This window comes from Salmo trutta, chromosome 6 (genome assembly GCF_901001165.1).
Source record: "Salmo trutta chromosome 6, fSalTru1.1, whole genome shotgun sequence".
NCBI lineage: Eukaryota > Metazoa > Chordata > Actinopteri > Salmoniformes > Salmonidae > Salmo > Salmo trutta.
In genome coordinates this window covers 6,671,371-6,689,100 of record NC_042962.1, presented here as the reverse complement: position 1 = coordinate 6,689,100, position 17,730 = coordinate 6,671,371, and the positions used below count along the sequence as shown (strand labels likewise).

Sequence of the window (17,730 nt, the reverse complement as noted above, 5' to 3'; positions counted from 1 at the left end):
CACCACCCAGCTCCATCCTGTAACCACCACCCAGCTCCATCCTATAACCACCACCAAGCTCCATCCTGTAACCACCACCCAGCTCCATCCTGTAACCACCACCCAGCTTCATCATACAGTGTTACCACCACCCAGCTCCATCCTACAGTATAACCACCACCCAGCTCCATCCTACAGTATAGCCACCACCCAGCTCCATCCTATAACCACCACCCAGCTCCATCCTACAGTATAACCACTACCCAGCTCCATCCTACAGTATAACCACCACCCAGCTCCATCCTACAGTATAGCCACCACCCAGCTCCATCCTATAACCACCACCCAGCTCCACCCTATAACCACCACCCAGCTCCACCCTATAACCACCACCCAGCTCCACCCTATAACCACCACCAAGCTCCATCCTATAAACACCACCCAGCTCCACCCTATAACCACCACCCAGCTCCACCCTATAACCACCACCCAGCTCCACCCTATAACCACCACCCAGCTCCATCCTATAACCACCACCCAGCTCCATCCTATAACCACCACCCAGCTCCATCCTACAGTATAACCACCACCCAGCTCCATCCTACAGTATAACCACCACCCAGCTCCATCCTACAGTATAACCATCACCCAGCTTCATTCTACAGTAAAACCACCACCCAGCTTCATCCTACAGTATAACCACCACCCAGCTTCATCCTATAACTACCATCCAGCTTCATCCTACAATATAACCACCACCCAGCTCCACCCTATAACCACCACCCAGCTTCATTCTACAGTATAACCACCACCCAGCTTCATCCTATAACCACCACCCAGCTCCATCCTACAGTATAACCACCACCCAGCGTCATCCTGTAACCACCACCCAGCTCCATCCTACACACACACGCACACACACGCACACACTCACACCCTCACATAGGAAGATAGCTCACACCCTGCTTGAATCCTACTGCGTTCACCAGCACACACCCTGCTTGAATGCTACTGCGTTCACCAGCACACACCCTGCTTGAATCCTACTGCGTTCACCAGCACACACCCAGTACAGAGACTGGCTTTTTTAGCAGTATGCGTGACATTGTAGAATCCATCACCCAAACAACCAATCACAAAAATAAATAAACATGGAAGACGGTGAACTGTGTCACCTCCTCTCCATTTTACTGTCTTCCATTTTTAGCTTTGTCTGTTTCAATGTCTTCTAGACAGAACATCATACCCTGCATGTCCGTAAGTGTCTCAGACTGTCAGGCCTAAGCTCTCACGATGGCAGGAGTCTTCTGCTCTCTCTGATTGTTTCCATGAGAAGACTCCACCCCCTCGTTCCCATCTCTGTCTGTCTGCCTGAGTGTCTCTCTGGATTTCTCCCTCGTTCTCTCTGTCTCTCTCCCTCCGACTAGTGAGGGCTAAACTCATATCACACTCAATTCAGCTGGAGTAAGTTTACAATTGAACTCAAGGAATCGTGGATTTGTAGATATACAAAGAAACACCAGAGAGCTCCCAAGACGTTGACCAATATTGGTTAAAACCTCTCTGGGGTAGCTGGGACGCTAGCGTCCCACCTGCGGGACACACTATTCAACAGCCAGTGAAATAGCAGAGTGCCAAATTCAAAACAACAAAAATCTCATGATTAAAATTTCTCACACATACAAGTATTATACACCATTTTAAAGATAAGATTCTCGTTAATCCAACCACTTTGTCCGATTTCAAAAAGGCTTTACGGCGAAGCATAACATTAGATTATGTTAAGACATCAACTTCACAAGAAAAACCACACAGCCATTTTACCAGCAAGGAGAGGCATCACAAAAACCAGAAATACAGCTAAAATTAATCACTAACCTTTGACGATCTTCATCAGATGATACTCCCAGGACTCAATGTTACACAATACATGTATGTTTTGTTCGATAAAGTTCATATTTTTATCCAAAAACTCAATTTTACATTGGCGCGTGATGTTCAGAAAATGTATTGCCTCCCAAAACTTCCGGTGAATGAGCACATCAATTTACAAAAATACTCATCATAAACGTTGATAAACTTTACAACAGTTATTGAAAGAATTATAGATACACTTCTCCTTAATGCAACCGCTGTGTCAGATTTCAAAATAGCTTTACGGCGAAAGCATACTGTTCAATATTCTGAGTACAGAGCTCAGCCATCAAAGCAAGCTATACAGTTACCCGCCAAGTTCTGGAGTCAAAATAAGTCAGAAATAGTATTATAAATCTTCACTTACCTTTGCTGATCTTCGTCAGAATGCACTCCCAGGACTCCCACTTCCACAAGAAATGTTCGTTTTGTTTGATAAACTCCATATTTATGTCCAAATACCTCATTTTTGTTTGCGCGTTCAGTGGAGTTATCCAAATGCGCCATGCTCGCGCATTTTGTTGAGACGAAAAGTCCAAAAAGTTATACTACAGTGTGTAGAAACATGTCAAACAATGTATAGCATCAATCTTTAGGATGTTTTTATCATACATCTTCGATAATATTCCAACCGGACAAATCCTTTGTCTTCAGAATGGAAAAAAAAGCACCCCCCCCACGCGCATAAATGATCTAATGGCACTCAGCCAGACACCTGGTTGAAATGACTGTCATTCCCTTCCAGTTCACAGTAGAAGCCTGTAATAACATTCTAAAGACTGTTGACATCTAGTGGAAGCCTTAGGAACTGCAAAATGACCCCTAAGTCACTGTAGTTTGAATAGGGAATTAATTGAAAAAACTACAAGCCTCAGATTTTCAACTTCCTGGTTGGATTTTTCTCAGGGTTTTGCCTGCCATATGAGTTCTGTTATACTCACAGACATCATTCAAACAGTTTTAGAAACTTCAGAGTGTTTTCTATCCAAATCTACTAATAATATGCATATCCTACCTTCTGGGTCTGAGTAGCAGGCAGTTTACTATGGGCACAATTTTCATCCGGACGTCAAAATACTGCCCCCTACCCTAGAGAGGTTTTAAACTATGTTTAGCTGCTAGTTAGGATTGTCTAGTCGACCCTGTACATCGTCTCATGCTGATTGTACAGTATATGCCTTGAATTGTAACAAATGTTAGATATTAAACCAAACTGTTGGTGGCATCCAGTCATCCTAACATACAGTTCAATATGAGTTATTCCCTCTGATTCACTCAGTCATCCTAACACACACAGTTCAATATGAGTTATTCCCTCTGATTCACCCAGTCATCCCAACACACAGCTCAATATGAGTTATTCCCTCTGATTCACCCAGTCATCCTAACACACAGTTCAATATGAGTTATTACCTCTGATTCACTCAGTCATCCTAACACACACAGTTCAATATGAGTTATTACCTCTGATTCACTCAGTCATCCTAACACACACAGTTCAATATGAGTTATTACCTCTGATTCACTCAGTCATCCTAACACACACAGTTCAATATGAGTTATTACCTCTGATTCACTCAGTCATCCTAACACACACAGTTCAATATGAGTTATTCCCTCTGATTCACTCAGTCATCCTAACACACACAGTTCAATATGAGTTATTCCCTCTGATTCACCCAGTCATCCCAACACACAGTTCAATATGAGTTATTCCCTCTGATTCACCCAGTCATCCTAACACACAGTTCAATATGAGTTATTCCCTCTGATTCACTCAGTCATCCTAACACACACAGTTCAATATGAGTTATTCCCTCTGATTCACTCAGTCATCCTAACACACACAGTTCAATATGAGTTATTCCCTCTGATTCACCCAGTCATCCCAACACACAGCTCAATATGAGTTATTCCCTCTGATTCACTCAGTCATCCTAACACACACAGTTCAATATGAGTTATTCCCTCTGATTCATCCAGTCATCCTAACACACACAGTTCAATATGAGTTATTCCCTCTGATTCACCCAGTCATCCCAACACACAGTTCAATATGAGTTATTCCCTCTGATTCACTCAGTCATCCTAACACACACAGTTCAATATGAGTTATTCCCTCTGATTCACTCAGTCATCCCAACACACAGTTCAATATGAGTTATTCCCTCTGATTCACTCAGTCATCCTAACACACACAGTTCAATATGAGTTATTCCCTCTGATTCACTCAGTCATCCTAACACACACAGTTCAATATGAGTTATTCCCTCTGATTCACTCAGTCATCCCAACACACAGTTCAATATGAGTTATTCCCTCTGATTCACTCAGTCATCCCAACACACACAGTTCAATATGAGTTATTCCCTCTGATTCACTCAGTCATCCTAACACACACAGTTCAATATGAGTTATTCCCTCTGATTCACTCAGTCATCCCAACACACAGTTCAATATGAGTTATTCCCTCTGATTCACTCAGTCATCCCAACACACACAGTTCAATATGAGTTATTACCTCTGATTCACTCAGTCATCCTAACACACACAGTTCAATATGAGTTATTCCCTCTGATTCACTCAGTCATCCCAACACACACAGTTCAATATGAGTTATTACCTCTGATTCACTCAGTCATCCCAACACACACAGTTCAATATGAGTTATTACCTCTGATTCACTCAGTCATCCCAACACACACAGTTCAATATGAGTTATTCCCTCTGATTCACCCAGTCATCCTAACACACACAGTTCAATATGAGTTATTCCCTCTCTCTCTGTTCTTTATTCCCTCATTCTCATAGTTATTGAATGGCTGATCACACTGCTGAATGGCTGATCACACTGTTGAATGGCTGATCACACTGTTGAATGGCTGATCACACTGCTGAATGGCTGATCACACTGCTGAATGGCTGATCACACTGCTGAATGGCTGATCACACTGTTGAATGGCTGATCACACTGTTGAATGGCTGATCACACTGCTGAATGGCTGATCACACTGAATGGCTGATCACACTGTTGATTGACTGATCACGTCATATTCTTAAAAACCATGCATCAATATAACCTTCTTCTTCGCTTGTTGAATTGCCTCCTTCATTCATCTCATGCCGCCTATCCTGTTGGTCATTGATCCAGTGACTGTAACTCTGTATGAAGAAGCTCACACTGGTGTCCTCCCTGTCTTCACAGGTGGCTGGTGGTGGGGAGAAAGGCGAGAAGGGCGAACCCGCTGTGATTGAACCTGTAAGACCCAAAACACAACACTGCTGCTTTTTAAGAGAATGTGTGTAGAATGCAAATTGTGTCATACAGGAAGTTGAAATAACTTTTGGTTATAAATGAATGTTTTCTTCCATAGAGACAGGACGCAGTGGGATGGACGGTATTTCTGTTTTAATTGTGATGCAACACGATGTGAAATACTGCCGTGTTTAATTCTCGCTGTTCAATTTCTTCATTCCTGTCATCTGTCCATCACGTTTAGGGCATGCTGATTGATGGCCCTCCTGGACCTGCAGGCCCATCTGTGAGTAAACACCTGAGGCCAAGGTTGCATCCAAGATGGCTGTTCCCTTTATAGTGTAGTAGTTTTAACCAGGAGCCATAGGGCTCTGGGGAAAACTAGTCCACTATGGTGTGCATTCAATGTCATCAGAATGGGCCACATCTTTACTCAAACTTAATTGACACACTTCTGTTGAGTGTCTTACTGTACGTGACTTGTGACATTGTCTCAGTCTACAGGGCTTTATCTCAGGTCAGGATTGAGGCCTATGTAACAACATGGCTGTGCCTTAGTTTGACTGGGTTGTGTTTCTGTAGGGTCTCCCAGGCCCCTCAGGTCTACATGGACCCCCTGGTGTTGCTGGAGATCCGGGTGACAGGGTGAGTCTCTCTTCGTGTGTACCCTTCTTTCTCGCTCTGTCTCTCTCTTTGTCTCTCTCTCTCTCTTTCTCTCTGTCTCTCATTCTCTTTCGCTCTCTGTCTCTTTCTCTCTCTCTGTTTCTCTCTGTCTCTCTCTCTGTCTCTCTGTCTCTCTCTGTCTGTCTCTCTCTGTCTCTCTCTGTCTGTCTCTCTCTCTGTCTCTCTCTGTCTCTCTCTGTCTCTCTATCTCCCTCTCTCTCTGTGTGGTGTCTCTCTCTCTCTGTCTCCCTCTCTCTCTGTGTGGTGTCTCTCTCTCTCTGTCTCTCCCTCTCTCTATGTGTGGTGTCTCTCTCTCTCTGTCTCTCTGTCTCCCTCTCTCTCTATGTGTGGTGTGTCTCTCTCTCTCTCTCTCTGTCTCTGTGTCTCCCTCTCTCTCTCTGTCTCCCTCTCTCTCTATGTCTCCCTCTCTCTCTATGTGTGGTGTGTGTCTCTCTCTCTCTCTCTCTGTCTCCCTCTCTCTCTGTGTGGTGTCTCTCTCTCTCTGTCTCTCTGTCTCCCTCTCTCTCTATGTGTGGTGTGTGTCTCACTCTCTCTCTGTCTCCCTCTCTCTCTGTGTGGTGTCTCTCTCTCTCTCTCTGTCTCCCTCTCTCTCTATGTGTGGTGTGTGTCTCACTCTCTCTCTGTCTCTCTCCCTCTCTCTCTATGTGTGGTGTCTCTCTCTCTCTCTCCCTGTCTCTATGTCTCCCTCTCTCTCTATGTGTGGTGTGTGTCTCTCTCTCTCTCTCTCTGTCTCCCTCTCTCTCTATGTGTGGTGTCTCTCTCTGTCTCTATGTCTCCCTCTCTATGTGTGGTGTCTCTCTCTGTCTCTCTGTCTCCCTCTCTCTCTATGTGTGGTGTGTCTCTCTCTCTCTCTCTCTGTCTCCCTCCCTCTCTATGTGTGGTGTCTCTCTCTGTCTCTCTGTCTCCCTCTCTCTCTATGTTTGGTGTGTCTCTCTCTCTCTCTGTCTCTCTGTCTCCCTCTCTCTCTATGTCTCTCTCTCTCTCCCTCTCTATCGCCCTCTCTCAATCGCTCTGGACAAGTTCTAACATGGCATCTTTCCTCTTGTCTTGTTGACTTTGTTTCCCAGGGTCCCGCAGGGCGGGCTGGTCTTGCAGGAGCCGACGGTTTTCCAGGTCCTCCTGGTACCATGCTGATGCTACCAGTAAGTACCAGACCAGAAATATTGGGAATTTACATCCAATCCAACAAACACTATTATCTACCACTATTTAAATGTATTGGTAAATCCATTTTCTGACAACTGCTGATGTAAAAAGGGCTTTAAACATTAATTGATTGATCGTCTTGCTTGATCCATATATTTGATTGATATTTAGATGTTCATTGTGCACAGAATGATTGTGATTTTTATTTTGTAACGCCTGTGTGTGTCTGTGTGTGTCTGATGTGTCTCTGTGTGTCTCTGTGTTCCTCTCTGTGTGTCTCTGTGTGTCTATGTGTTCCTCTCTGTGTGTCTCTGTGTGTCTCTGTGTTTCTCTGTGTTCCTCTCTGTGTGTCTCTGTGTGTCTCTGTGTGTCTCTGTGTGTCTCCCTGTTCCTCTCTGTGTGTCTCTGTGTGTCTCTGTGTTTCTCTCTGTGTGTCTCTGTGTTCCTCTCTGTGTGTCTCTGTGTGTCTCTGTGTGTCTCTGTGTTTCTCTCTGTGTGTCTCTGTTCCTCTCTGTGTGTCTCTGTGTGTCTCTACGTGTCTCTGCGTATCTCTGCGTTTCTCTGTGTGACAGTTCCGTTTTGGAGGGGATGGAGAGAAGGGTCCTGTGGTGTCTGCTCAAGAGGCCCAAGCACAGGCTATTCTCTCCCAGGCCAGAGTGAGTACGCCATGACCACACCAGGGCTGTAGCAGGCCGAAGAGGGCCAAACACCAGAGCTGTAGCAGGGCGAAGAGGGCCAAACACCAGAGCTGTAGCAGGCCGAACAGGGCCAAGCACCAGGGCTGTAATGGGCCGAAGAGGGCCAAACACCAGAGCTGTAGCAGGGTCCAGTGTAGCCTTTGGGCATCTCTCTCTATATTTATTAAGAAGAGAAACCCATTGGTGTTTCAGCCTTCTTGGCCTTCATTAGTATATCCTTTCTCACAGCTGTAGTTTAGGGGAAGGTGTGTGGGAGTGTTTGAGTGTGTGGGGGGGTGGTATTACAACATTATAGGCATTTTAGGTGAGATGCAGGGTGATGGGAGGAGATGTAGTTGGCCTGAGAGGTTCAGCTCGGCCTTGTATAACGATATGTGCTGAACAGGCTACAGGCAGAAACACAGCCTGTTTGGGACAGATGCAGGAGGCAAGAGGCAGTTAAAACACCCTACAGGGGTTCATGACCCATGGGTGGGCCAGCACAGAAGATGAACAGGTGTCTGAGGAAAGACATAGAGAGAAGAAAATGATCGGGTGAATGAGTGTAGGCCACTGTGTCGTAATGTTTCACAAACGCATGACATCACAGAAAAAGTAAGCGCAAACTCTCTGAGGTATGAGTGAGTGTCTGAAGTATGAGGTAGTGTCTGAGGTATGAGGTAGTGTCTGAGGTATGAGTGAGTGTCTGAGGTATGAGTGAGTGTCTGAGGTATGAGTGAGTGTCTGAGGTATGAGTGAGTGTCTGAGGTATGAGGTAGTGTCTGAGGTATGAGGTAGGGTCTGAGGTATGAGGTAGTGTCTGAGGTATGAGTGAGTGTCTGAGGTATGAGTGAGTGTCTGAGGTATGAGTGAGTGTCTGAGGTATGAGTGAGTGTCTGAGGTATGAGTGAGTGTCTGAGGTATGAGGTAGTGTCTGAAGTATGAGTAAGTGTCTGACTGAGGAATAGGATGGTAGGGTGTGAGGTATGAGGTAGTGTCTGAGGTATGAGGTAGTGTCTGAGGTATGAGGTAGTGTCTGACTGAGGAATAGGATGGTAGGCTGTGAGGTATGAGGTAGTGTCTGAGGTATGAGGTAGTGTCTGACTGAGGAATAGGATGGTAGGGTGTGAGGTATGAGGTAGTGTCTGAGGTATGAGGTAGTGTCTGACTGAGGAATAGGATGGTAGGGTGTGAGGTATGAGGTAGTGTCTGAGGTATGAGGTAGTGTCTGAGTGAGGAATAGGATGGTAGGGTGTGAGGTATGAGGTAGTGTCTGACTGAGGAATAGCATGGTAGTGTGTGAGGTATGAGGTAGTGTCTGAGGTATGAGGTAGTGTCTGAGTGAGGAATAGGATGGTAGGGTGTGTGGTACTGGGACATATGGAGGGTGTTCAACTGTCTCCTTCTGACTGGTGATTTTATATCCCTTCTCCCTCCATCCCCTCCTTCGTCCCTCCATCCCCTCCTTCCTCCCTCCATCCCCTCCTTCCTCCCTCCCCTTCTAACACCATCCCTCCCACTCCATCCCCCCTCCAACATCCTCCCCCCATACTCTCCACCCCCCTCCACCCTCCATCCCCCCTCCCCCTCCCTCCCTCCCCTCCATCCTCCCTCCCCCTCCAATACCCCCTCTCTCCCTCTCTCTCCCCGCCTCCCCTCCCCCCTCCTCCCTCCCCCTCCTCCACCCTCCTCCACCCCACTCCATCCTCTCTCCACCCTCCATCCCCCCTCCCCCTCCCCTCCATCCTCCCTCCATCCCCCCTCCCCCTCCCTCCCCTCCAACACCCTCCATCCCCCTCCCTCCCCTCCACCCCCCTCCATCCTCCCTCCACCCTCCATCCCCCCTCCCCCTCCCTCCACCCTCCATCCCCCTCCCACTCCCCTCCATCCTCCCTCCATCCTCCATCCCCCTCCCTCCCCTCCATCATCCCTCCCTCCCCCTCCCCCTCCAATACCCCCCCTCCACTCTCCTCCCTCCCCCTCCTACACCCTCCTCCCTCCCCCTCCCTCCCCTCCAACACCCTCCATCCCCCTCCCTCCCCTCCATCCTCCCTCCCTCCCCCTCCCCCTCCAAAACCCCCCTCCCTCTCCCTCCCCCTCCAATACCCCCCCTCCACCCTCCTCCCTCCCCCTCCTCCACCCTCCTCCCTCCCTCCCCCTCCCTCCCCTCCACCCTCCTCCCTCCCCCTCCTCCACCCTCCTTCCTCCCCCTCCATCCCCTTCCATCTACCCCACAGCTCGCCATGAGAGGTCCCTCAGGTCCAATGGGTCTCACAGGAAGATCTGGTCCAGTGGTGAGTTTTACCACATATGCTGAATACTTGTTGGCTGCTTTTCCTTCACTCTGCGGTCCAACTCATCCCAAACATCTCAATTTGGTTGAGGTCGGGTGGTTGTGGAGGCCAGGTCATCTGATGCAGCACTCCATCACTCTCCCTGGTCAAATAGCCCTTACACAGCCTTGAGGTGTGTTGGGTCATTGTCCTGTTGGAAAACATATGATAGTCCCACTTAGCCCAAACCAGATGGGATTGCGTATCGCTGCAGAATGCTGTGGTAGCCATGCTGGTTAAGTATGCCTTGAATTCTAAATAAATCACAGACAGTGTCATCAGCAAAGCACCCCCACACCATAACACCTCCTCCTCCATGCTTCACGGTGGGAAATACACATGCGGAGATCATCCGTTCACCCACACCGCGTCTCACAAAGACACGGCGGTTAGAACCAAAAATCTCAAATCTGGACTCCAGACCAAAGGACAAATTTCCACCGGTCTAAAGTCCATTGATTGTGTTTCTTGGCTCAAGCAAGTCTCTTCTTCTTATTGGTGTCCTTTAGTAGTGGTTTCTTTGCAGCAATTTGACCACGAAGGCCTGATTCACACAGTCTCCTCTGAAAAGTTGATGTTGAGATGTGTCTGTTAATTGAACTCTGTGAGGCATTTATTTGGGCTGCAATTTCTGAGGCTGGTAACTCTAATGAACTTATCCTCTGCAGCAGAGGTAACTCTGGGTCTTCCTTTCCTGTGTCGGTCCTCATGAGAGCCAGTTTCATCATAGCGCTTGATGGTTTTTGCGACTGTACTTGAAGAAACTTTCAAAGTTTCCATATTCACTGACCTTCATGTCTTAAATGACCTGACCTTCATGTCTTCTCTTTGCTTATTTGAGCTGTTTTTGCCATAATATGGACTTGGTCTTTTACCAAATAGGGCTATCTTCTGTATACCAAACCCCCCCCCCCTGACCTTGTCACAACACAACTGATTGGCTGAAACGCATTAAGATTTGAAAGAAATTCCACAAATGAACTTTTTAAGAAGGCACACCTGTTAATTGAAATGGAAATTACTTTATTGCTGAAAGTACTCGAAACCAGTATTTGGGATTTGAGGCTGTTATAGGTAAAACAAGCTGCTATTACTAGATGCCTACATCATCAGTCAGTAATGACCTGATGATGTAGGTTTCATCATTGCTCATCATTGCTCATCATTGTTCATCATTGCTCATCATTGCTCAAGTTTATCATACCCCTCTCCGTTGCCAGAAATAATGCTTGGCAATATTGGCCCAAAAATGTTACATGTATCATGACCAAATTGGTTTCATAATGATGATAAACATTTTATTTGGAAGCAGTATTATGGGTAGTGGGGTGTGGACACCCCCCCCCCCTTTCTCTTTATATTGGATCTTTGTCCAGCTTCTGTGAAAAGTTTGTATTTGCGTTAAACCCTCCATAGTCTGAGTTGACTTAGTATTATGTCCACTGTGAGCAATGATGGTGCCTGGAACTCTATTTAGACACAGCCTATTTAAAACAAGGTATTATTTTGTTTTGATTAGAATTTGATTCGAATAATTCACTCTCTTTTTAGGCTTTATCAATAGTGAATTTAATCTTGCTTATTGACAACATTTGACATGTCCATGGCTCCACCATAATGCAATTTACAGTAGGCCTAGACCCTATATCAGTGTGAATGTTATGTTTAACAATACATTTCCATATTGAAGCCAATTACTTAAAGCAATGTGGACTGCAAACATGCTCAACGTGTTTGGCAAAGATGGGATAGGCCTAATTTTGTTATTTTGTTTCTGTAGGTTATTTCACAAACTAGTCTATAACTTACATTGGAATCGGAGGTGATGACAACGCAATACATAAGACTTTGAATATACAACTTGAAGCAAGCCGTGTAGCACGTTCTGATTGGCCAGTGATGGGTCAATCCTCGACACACCTACAACTTATTTATTCATTGAAACCCAGCCCTTTCGCACCACCGGCATCTACTGCGCCCATAATTCCCACTGTGAAAATAGCAAAAATATTTCTGACACACCCTGGACCTATAGCTCTACTGCCAGTGCTAAGATTGACCATTGTGTTAGGATGACTATGAGGGCTATCTAAATCCTATCTAAATCCCTTTAAACAAAAAAATGTATAGCTAAAGTGTTCTCATCATGCATCCATATCCCAGGTGGGGGTGGAAGGTCCTATATATATATAGGGCAGTACTCAGTGACATCTCTTCCTGAAACAGGAGGTCAAAATATATAATATACGTTCATTAACAGCAGTGTGCAGCACTTTCCTTGTATTTTTTCATGATTTCACCTCCAACTCCTGCAAAAAGGACCTGGATGTTGCATGTTCTTCACCTTTTATACAGTAGTTTTGCAATATTGTTTAATACACTTTTCTTACAATACATATCAATGGATATTTTCAAACAATACAAGGGGCATCAACTAACAGGCATCAACTATCAGCTAACTATCAGTTAACTATCAGCTAACTATCAGATACATATCAGCTAAATATCAGCTAACTATCTGATACATATCAGCTAAATATCAGCTAACTATCTGATACATATCAGCTAAATATCAGCTATCATATACATATCAGCTAACTATCAGCTAACTATCATATACATATCAGCTATCTATCAGCTAACTATCAGCTAACTATCAGCTATCTATCAGCTAACTATCAGCTAACTATCAGCTAAATATCATATACATATCAGCTATCTATCAGCTAACTATCAGCTATCTATCAGCTAACTATCAGCTAACTATCATATACATATCAGCTAACTATCAGCTAACTATCATATACATATCAGCTATCTATCAGCTAACTATCAGCTAACTATCATATACATATCAGCTAACTATCAGCTAACTATCATATACATATCAGCTATCTATCAGCTATCTATCAGCTAACTATCAGCTAACTATCATATACATATCAGCTAACTATCAGCTAACTATCATATACATATCAGCTATCTATCAGCTATCTATCAGCTAACTATCAGCTAACTATCATATACATATCAGCTAACTATCAGCTAACTATCATATACATATCAGCTATCTATCAGCTAACTATCAGCTAACTATCATATCAGCTAACTATCAGCTAACTATCAGCTAACTATCATATACATATCAGCTATCAGCTAACTATCAGCTAACTATCAGCTAACTATCATATACATATCAGCTATCAGCTAACTATCAGCTAACTATCGCCATATACTTTCATTGTATACAACGTATACCCACCTCTCTGGCTGAGTGGTGTTATGATCCAGCCAATAGGACACCTCTCTGGCTGAGTGGTGTTATGATCCAGCCAATAGGACACCTCTCTGGATCAGTGGTGTTATGATTCAGCCAATAGGACTGACAAGGATTGTGTCCATGCTTCTCATTGGTCCATCTTTCTCTCAGGGTGTTCCTGGTTCTTCTGGACTTAAAGGTGATGCCGGAGACCCTGGTCCTCAGGTGAGAGGTTCAACATATAGCTGGAGATTACTAAACCCACTCATAATCATACTCTGCACTTATCTTAGACAGTTACTGTACCTCTACCTCACCACAGTTACCTATACGTCACTACAGTTACCTGTATCTAACAACAGTTACCTGTATGTAACTACAGTTACCTATACCTCACTACAGTTACCTGTATCTAAGTACAGTTACCTATACCTCACTACAGTTACCTATACCTCACTACTGTTACCTGTATCTAACAACAGTTACCTGTATGTAACTACAGTTACCTATACCTCACTACAGTTACCTGTATCTAAGTACAGTTACCTATACCTCACTACAGTTACCTATACCTCACTACTGTTACCTTTACCTCACCTACAGTTACCTGTATGTAACTACAGTTACCTATAACTCACTACTGTTACCTGTATCTAACTACAGTTACCTATACCTCACTACAGTTACCTATACCTCACTACTGTTACCTTTACCTCACCTACAGTTACCTGTATGTAACGACAGTTACCTATACGTCACTACAGTTACCTGTATCTAACAACAGTTACCTGTATGTAACTACAGTTACCTATACCTCACTACAGTTACCTGTATCTAACTACAGTTGACTATACCTCACTACAGTTACCTATAACTCACTACTGTTACCTGTATCTAACTACAGTTACCTATACCTCACTAGAGTTACCTATACCTCACTGCTGTTACCTATACCTCACTACTGTTACCTTTACCTCACCTACAGTTACCTGTATCTAACTACAGTTACCTATACCTCACTACAGTTACCTGTATCTAACTACAGTTACCTATACCTCACTACAGTTACCTGTATCTAACAACAGTTACCTATACCTCACTACTGTTACCTATACCTCACTACTGTTACCTATACCTAACTACTGTTACCTATACCTAACTACAGTTACCTGTATCTAACTACAGTTACCTATACCTCACCACAGTTACCTATACCTCACTACAGTTACCTATACATCACTACAGTTACCTATACCTAACTACAGTTACCTGTATCTAACTACAGTTACCTATACCTCACTACAGTTACCTATACCTCACTACTGTTACCTATACCTAACTACAGTTACCTGTATCTAACTACAGTTACCTATACCTCACTACAGTTACCTGTATCTCACTACAGTTACCTATACCTCACTACAGTTACCTGTATCTCACTACAGTTACCTATACCTCACTACAGTTACCTGTATCTAACAACAGTTACCTATACCTCACTCCTGTTACCTATACCTCACTACTGTTACCTACACCTAACTACAGTTACCTGTATCTAACTACAGTTACCTATACCTCACTACAGTTACCTATACCTCACTACTGTTACCTATACCTCACTACAGTTACCTGTATCTTATTACAGTTACCTGTATCTAACTACAGTTACCCATACCTCACCTACAGTGACCTATACCTCACCTACAGTTACCTATACCTCACTACAGTTACCTGTATCTAACTACAGTTACCCATACCTCACCTACAGTGACCTATACCTCACTACAGTTACCTATACCTCGCTACAGTTACCTGTATGTAACTACAGTTACCTATACCTCACTACAGTTACCAATTCCTCACTACAGTTACCTATACCACACGTACAGTGACTTATACCTCACCTACAGTTACCTATACCTCACTACAGTTACCTATACCTCGCTACTGTTACCTATACCTCGCTACTGTTACCTATACCTCGCTACTGTTACCTATACCTCACTACAGTTACCTGTATCTTATTACAGTTACCTGTATCTAACTACAGTTACCCATACCTCACCTACAGTGACCTATACCTCACCTACAGTTACCCGTACCTCACCTACAGTTACCTGTATCTCACCTACAGTTACCTACAGCTACACCTATAGTTAATGTATACCTATTCAGTTAATGTTCCCTAGCTGACTATAAACTGACCATCATCATGTGTCCTTCTCAGGGCTCCAGGGGAGTCCAAGGGCCTGCGGGACAAATAGGCAAATCTGGCAAGAGGGTAAGTGGACCGCGTGAACTCTGCCTCATCCAGTATGTAGTGTGTGTGTGTGTGTGTGTGTGTGTCTGTGTGTGTGTGTGTGCGCGTGCGCGCGCGTGTGCGTGTGCGTGTGTGTGTGTGTGTGCAGTGTGTGTTCAGTGTACGATCTGAACGTTTTATCATAATCAAACAAACAATTCCCTGAATGTTCTAAAATCCAGTTAAAAATCCCAAAACGTACAAGCTGGCAGTGGATGACATAATTGGCTGTAATTGCATTTCCAGGTAGATGCCATTGCCTGATTGGTCTTGAGGATTCCATGTTTTACCCTCTCTCTCCCTCTCTCTCCCTCTCTCTCACTCTCTCTCTCTCTCTCGCAGGGTCGTGGTGGAGCCGATGGCGCCCGAGGAATGCCTGGAGAGTCAGGGTCTAAGGTACACGATGTCTCTGTCCACTAGTCACTTTACTCAGAGAATTAACACCACACGATGTCTCTGTCCACTAGTCACTTTACTCAGAGAATTAACACCACACGATGTCTCTGTCTGTTACGTGTGACCGTTCTGTGTTGGTCACTACTACTGTGTTGATAAACGTATACATGATCATGTCTGTGTAGTCTGGGGACTCGGTGGTCATTGTCACATTGTGTTTCTATACAGGGAGACGGAGGCTTCGATGGCCTGCCCGGCCTGCCTGGTGACAAGGGACACAGGGTGAGCACAGTAACGTCACTACATGTATCAAGCACCTGCATGTTTACCGCTCCCTAAATGAGATGGCCATAGGATATTCTGAAATGAATGGTAGTGATCCTTTATCCTATCTCAAGGAAATGACCGGTGAAGCATACATGAAATGATTAGGAACTCTATGTGACCGACCGGCTCGATTCGGTCTTATGTAGAAAAATGTGAAAACTTACGTTGGATAAAAGTAGAGACTCAGAGCTAGAAAAGGTTATATCATACACTATAGTTGAGGAACAATGGGAAAGTAATTTTGCTTTGAAAGTTGATAAAATTGTAACCTCACTTTTGAGAAAATGATCCTTGAATGTTTTGGTAAACCTACTGGAGATCTCCTCTTTGTCTAGACCCATTCAACATCGTTCACACCTTCTTAAGCCTTAGCCACACCCATCTATTTAAGGATTCACATGTGAGGCCATGTACAGTACTAAACAACCAAAGATTTCAAGACTAAAGGCTTGTTTATACTACGGTGTGTTTCATAAATTCAGTCTGGAGTGCCGGAGTGCGCTCAGAGTATGCTCTGGTGGTTGGTAAACTCAGAGAGTTGTCAGATTGTCCGTTCGTAAATTCAGAGCGTTTCACTCTTGGAGCGTTCAGAGAGCACACTGGATGCTCTGGCGGAGTAGTAGAGTTGATCCGAACGTTCTGACCAAACAACAGCAGTCAAGTACCCAAGCTAACTGGCTAACGTAACCTAGCTTACTAGCTACTTCCAGACACAAATGAGAGAACAGCTATCTCTGACCATTTTACTTCCCTTAGAAGAGCTGGTTAGGCTGTTTTTATGTTATCCAGAGTGTTGGTGACTGTCATTGTGCTGCTGGAAACAATTTAATTACCCTTTTTTGCCAACATTTACTGATGTTAACTGACGTTTACTGACACCGGCCATATTCAACGGGTGTTTAGTGTTAGTAAATTCATCAGTTATTCTGTTCTCTGGCACACACAGGCTGAGAGTGTTCTGAAATCAGAGTAGATAGCCAGAGCGAATTTACCAGCTACGTCTATCAACAGTTGTTGCTGTGACATCATTAACATCCTATTGAAATGGTTACCTGCATAGTGGAGTCTTTTGCTTGGACATGTAGCTAGCTAGCTAGCTAAACAATTAACCATAACCCCAACTCATAACCTTACTACCCTGCATGAATCTGCAGGTGGCTAACCAACCAGGTTTAATGTTAGCTAGCTATGGCTCTGAAATACAAATAATATTACGACACAGATCATTCACAGTTTCCTAAAACGAGTCACATATTCTCTGCCTCTACAAAACTATGACCTCCAGTTTTGAAATGAAGGGTCTGATTTAAAGGCCCCTTCACCCTCAACCCCTAGCCTCGCACCAATAAATAGTGAAAGAGAGAGAATATTTTCTGTCTAATACTCTCACTCATTCCAGAGGATCTGAAGTTAAATACAGGCAGATTTAGTGCAGCAGGTGATCCATACTGGAGGAATCC

The 17,730-nt window shown here is 44.4% G+C and overlaps 1 protein-coding gene across 1 annotated transcript in view; it reads left to right on the top strand.

Moving 5' to 3' along the window:
• The window catches only part of LOC115195250 (collagen alpha-1(XI) chain), a 181,933-nt gene that overhangs the window by 51,054 nt on the left and 113,149 nt on the right, over positions 1–17,730 (top strand). The window contains exons 9-18 of the mRNA XM_029755026.1: positions 5,099–5,152; positions 5,394–5,435; positions 5,732–5,794; positions 6,901–6,975; positions 7,552–7,635; positions 9,894–9,950; positions 13,420–13,473; positions 15,476–15,529; positions 15,890–15,943; positions 16,172–16,234. Coding sequence (XP_029610886.1) covers positions 5,099–5,152; positions 5,394–5,435; positions 5,732–5,794; positions 6,901–6,975; positions 7,552–7,635; positions 9,894–9,950; positions 13,420–13,473; positions 15,476–15,529; positions 15,890–15,943; positions 16,172–16,234 — 600 coding nt within the window. The remainder of the gene's footprint in view (positions 1–5,098; positions 5,153–5,393; positions 5,436–5,731; positions 5,795–6,900; positions 6,976–7,551; positions 7,636–9,893; positions 9,951–13,419; positions 13,474–15,475; positions 15,530–15,889; positions 15,944–16,171; positions 16,235–17,730) is intronic.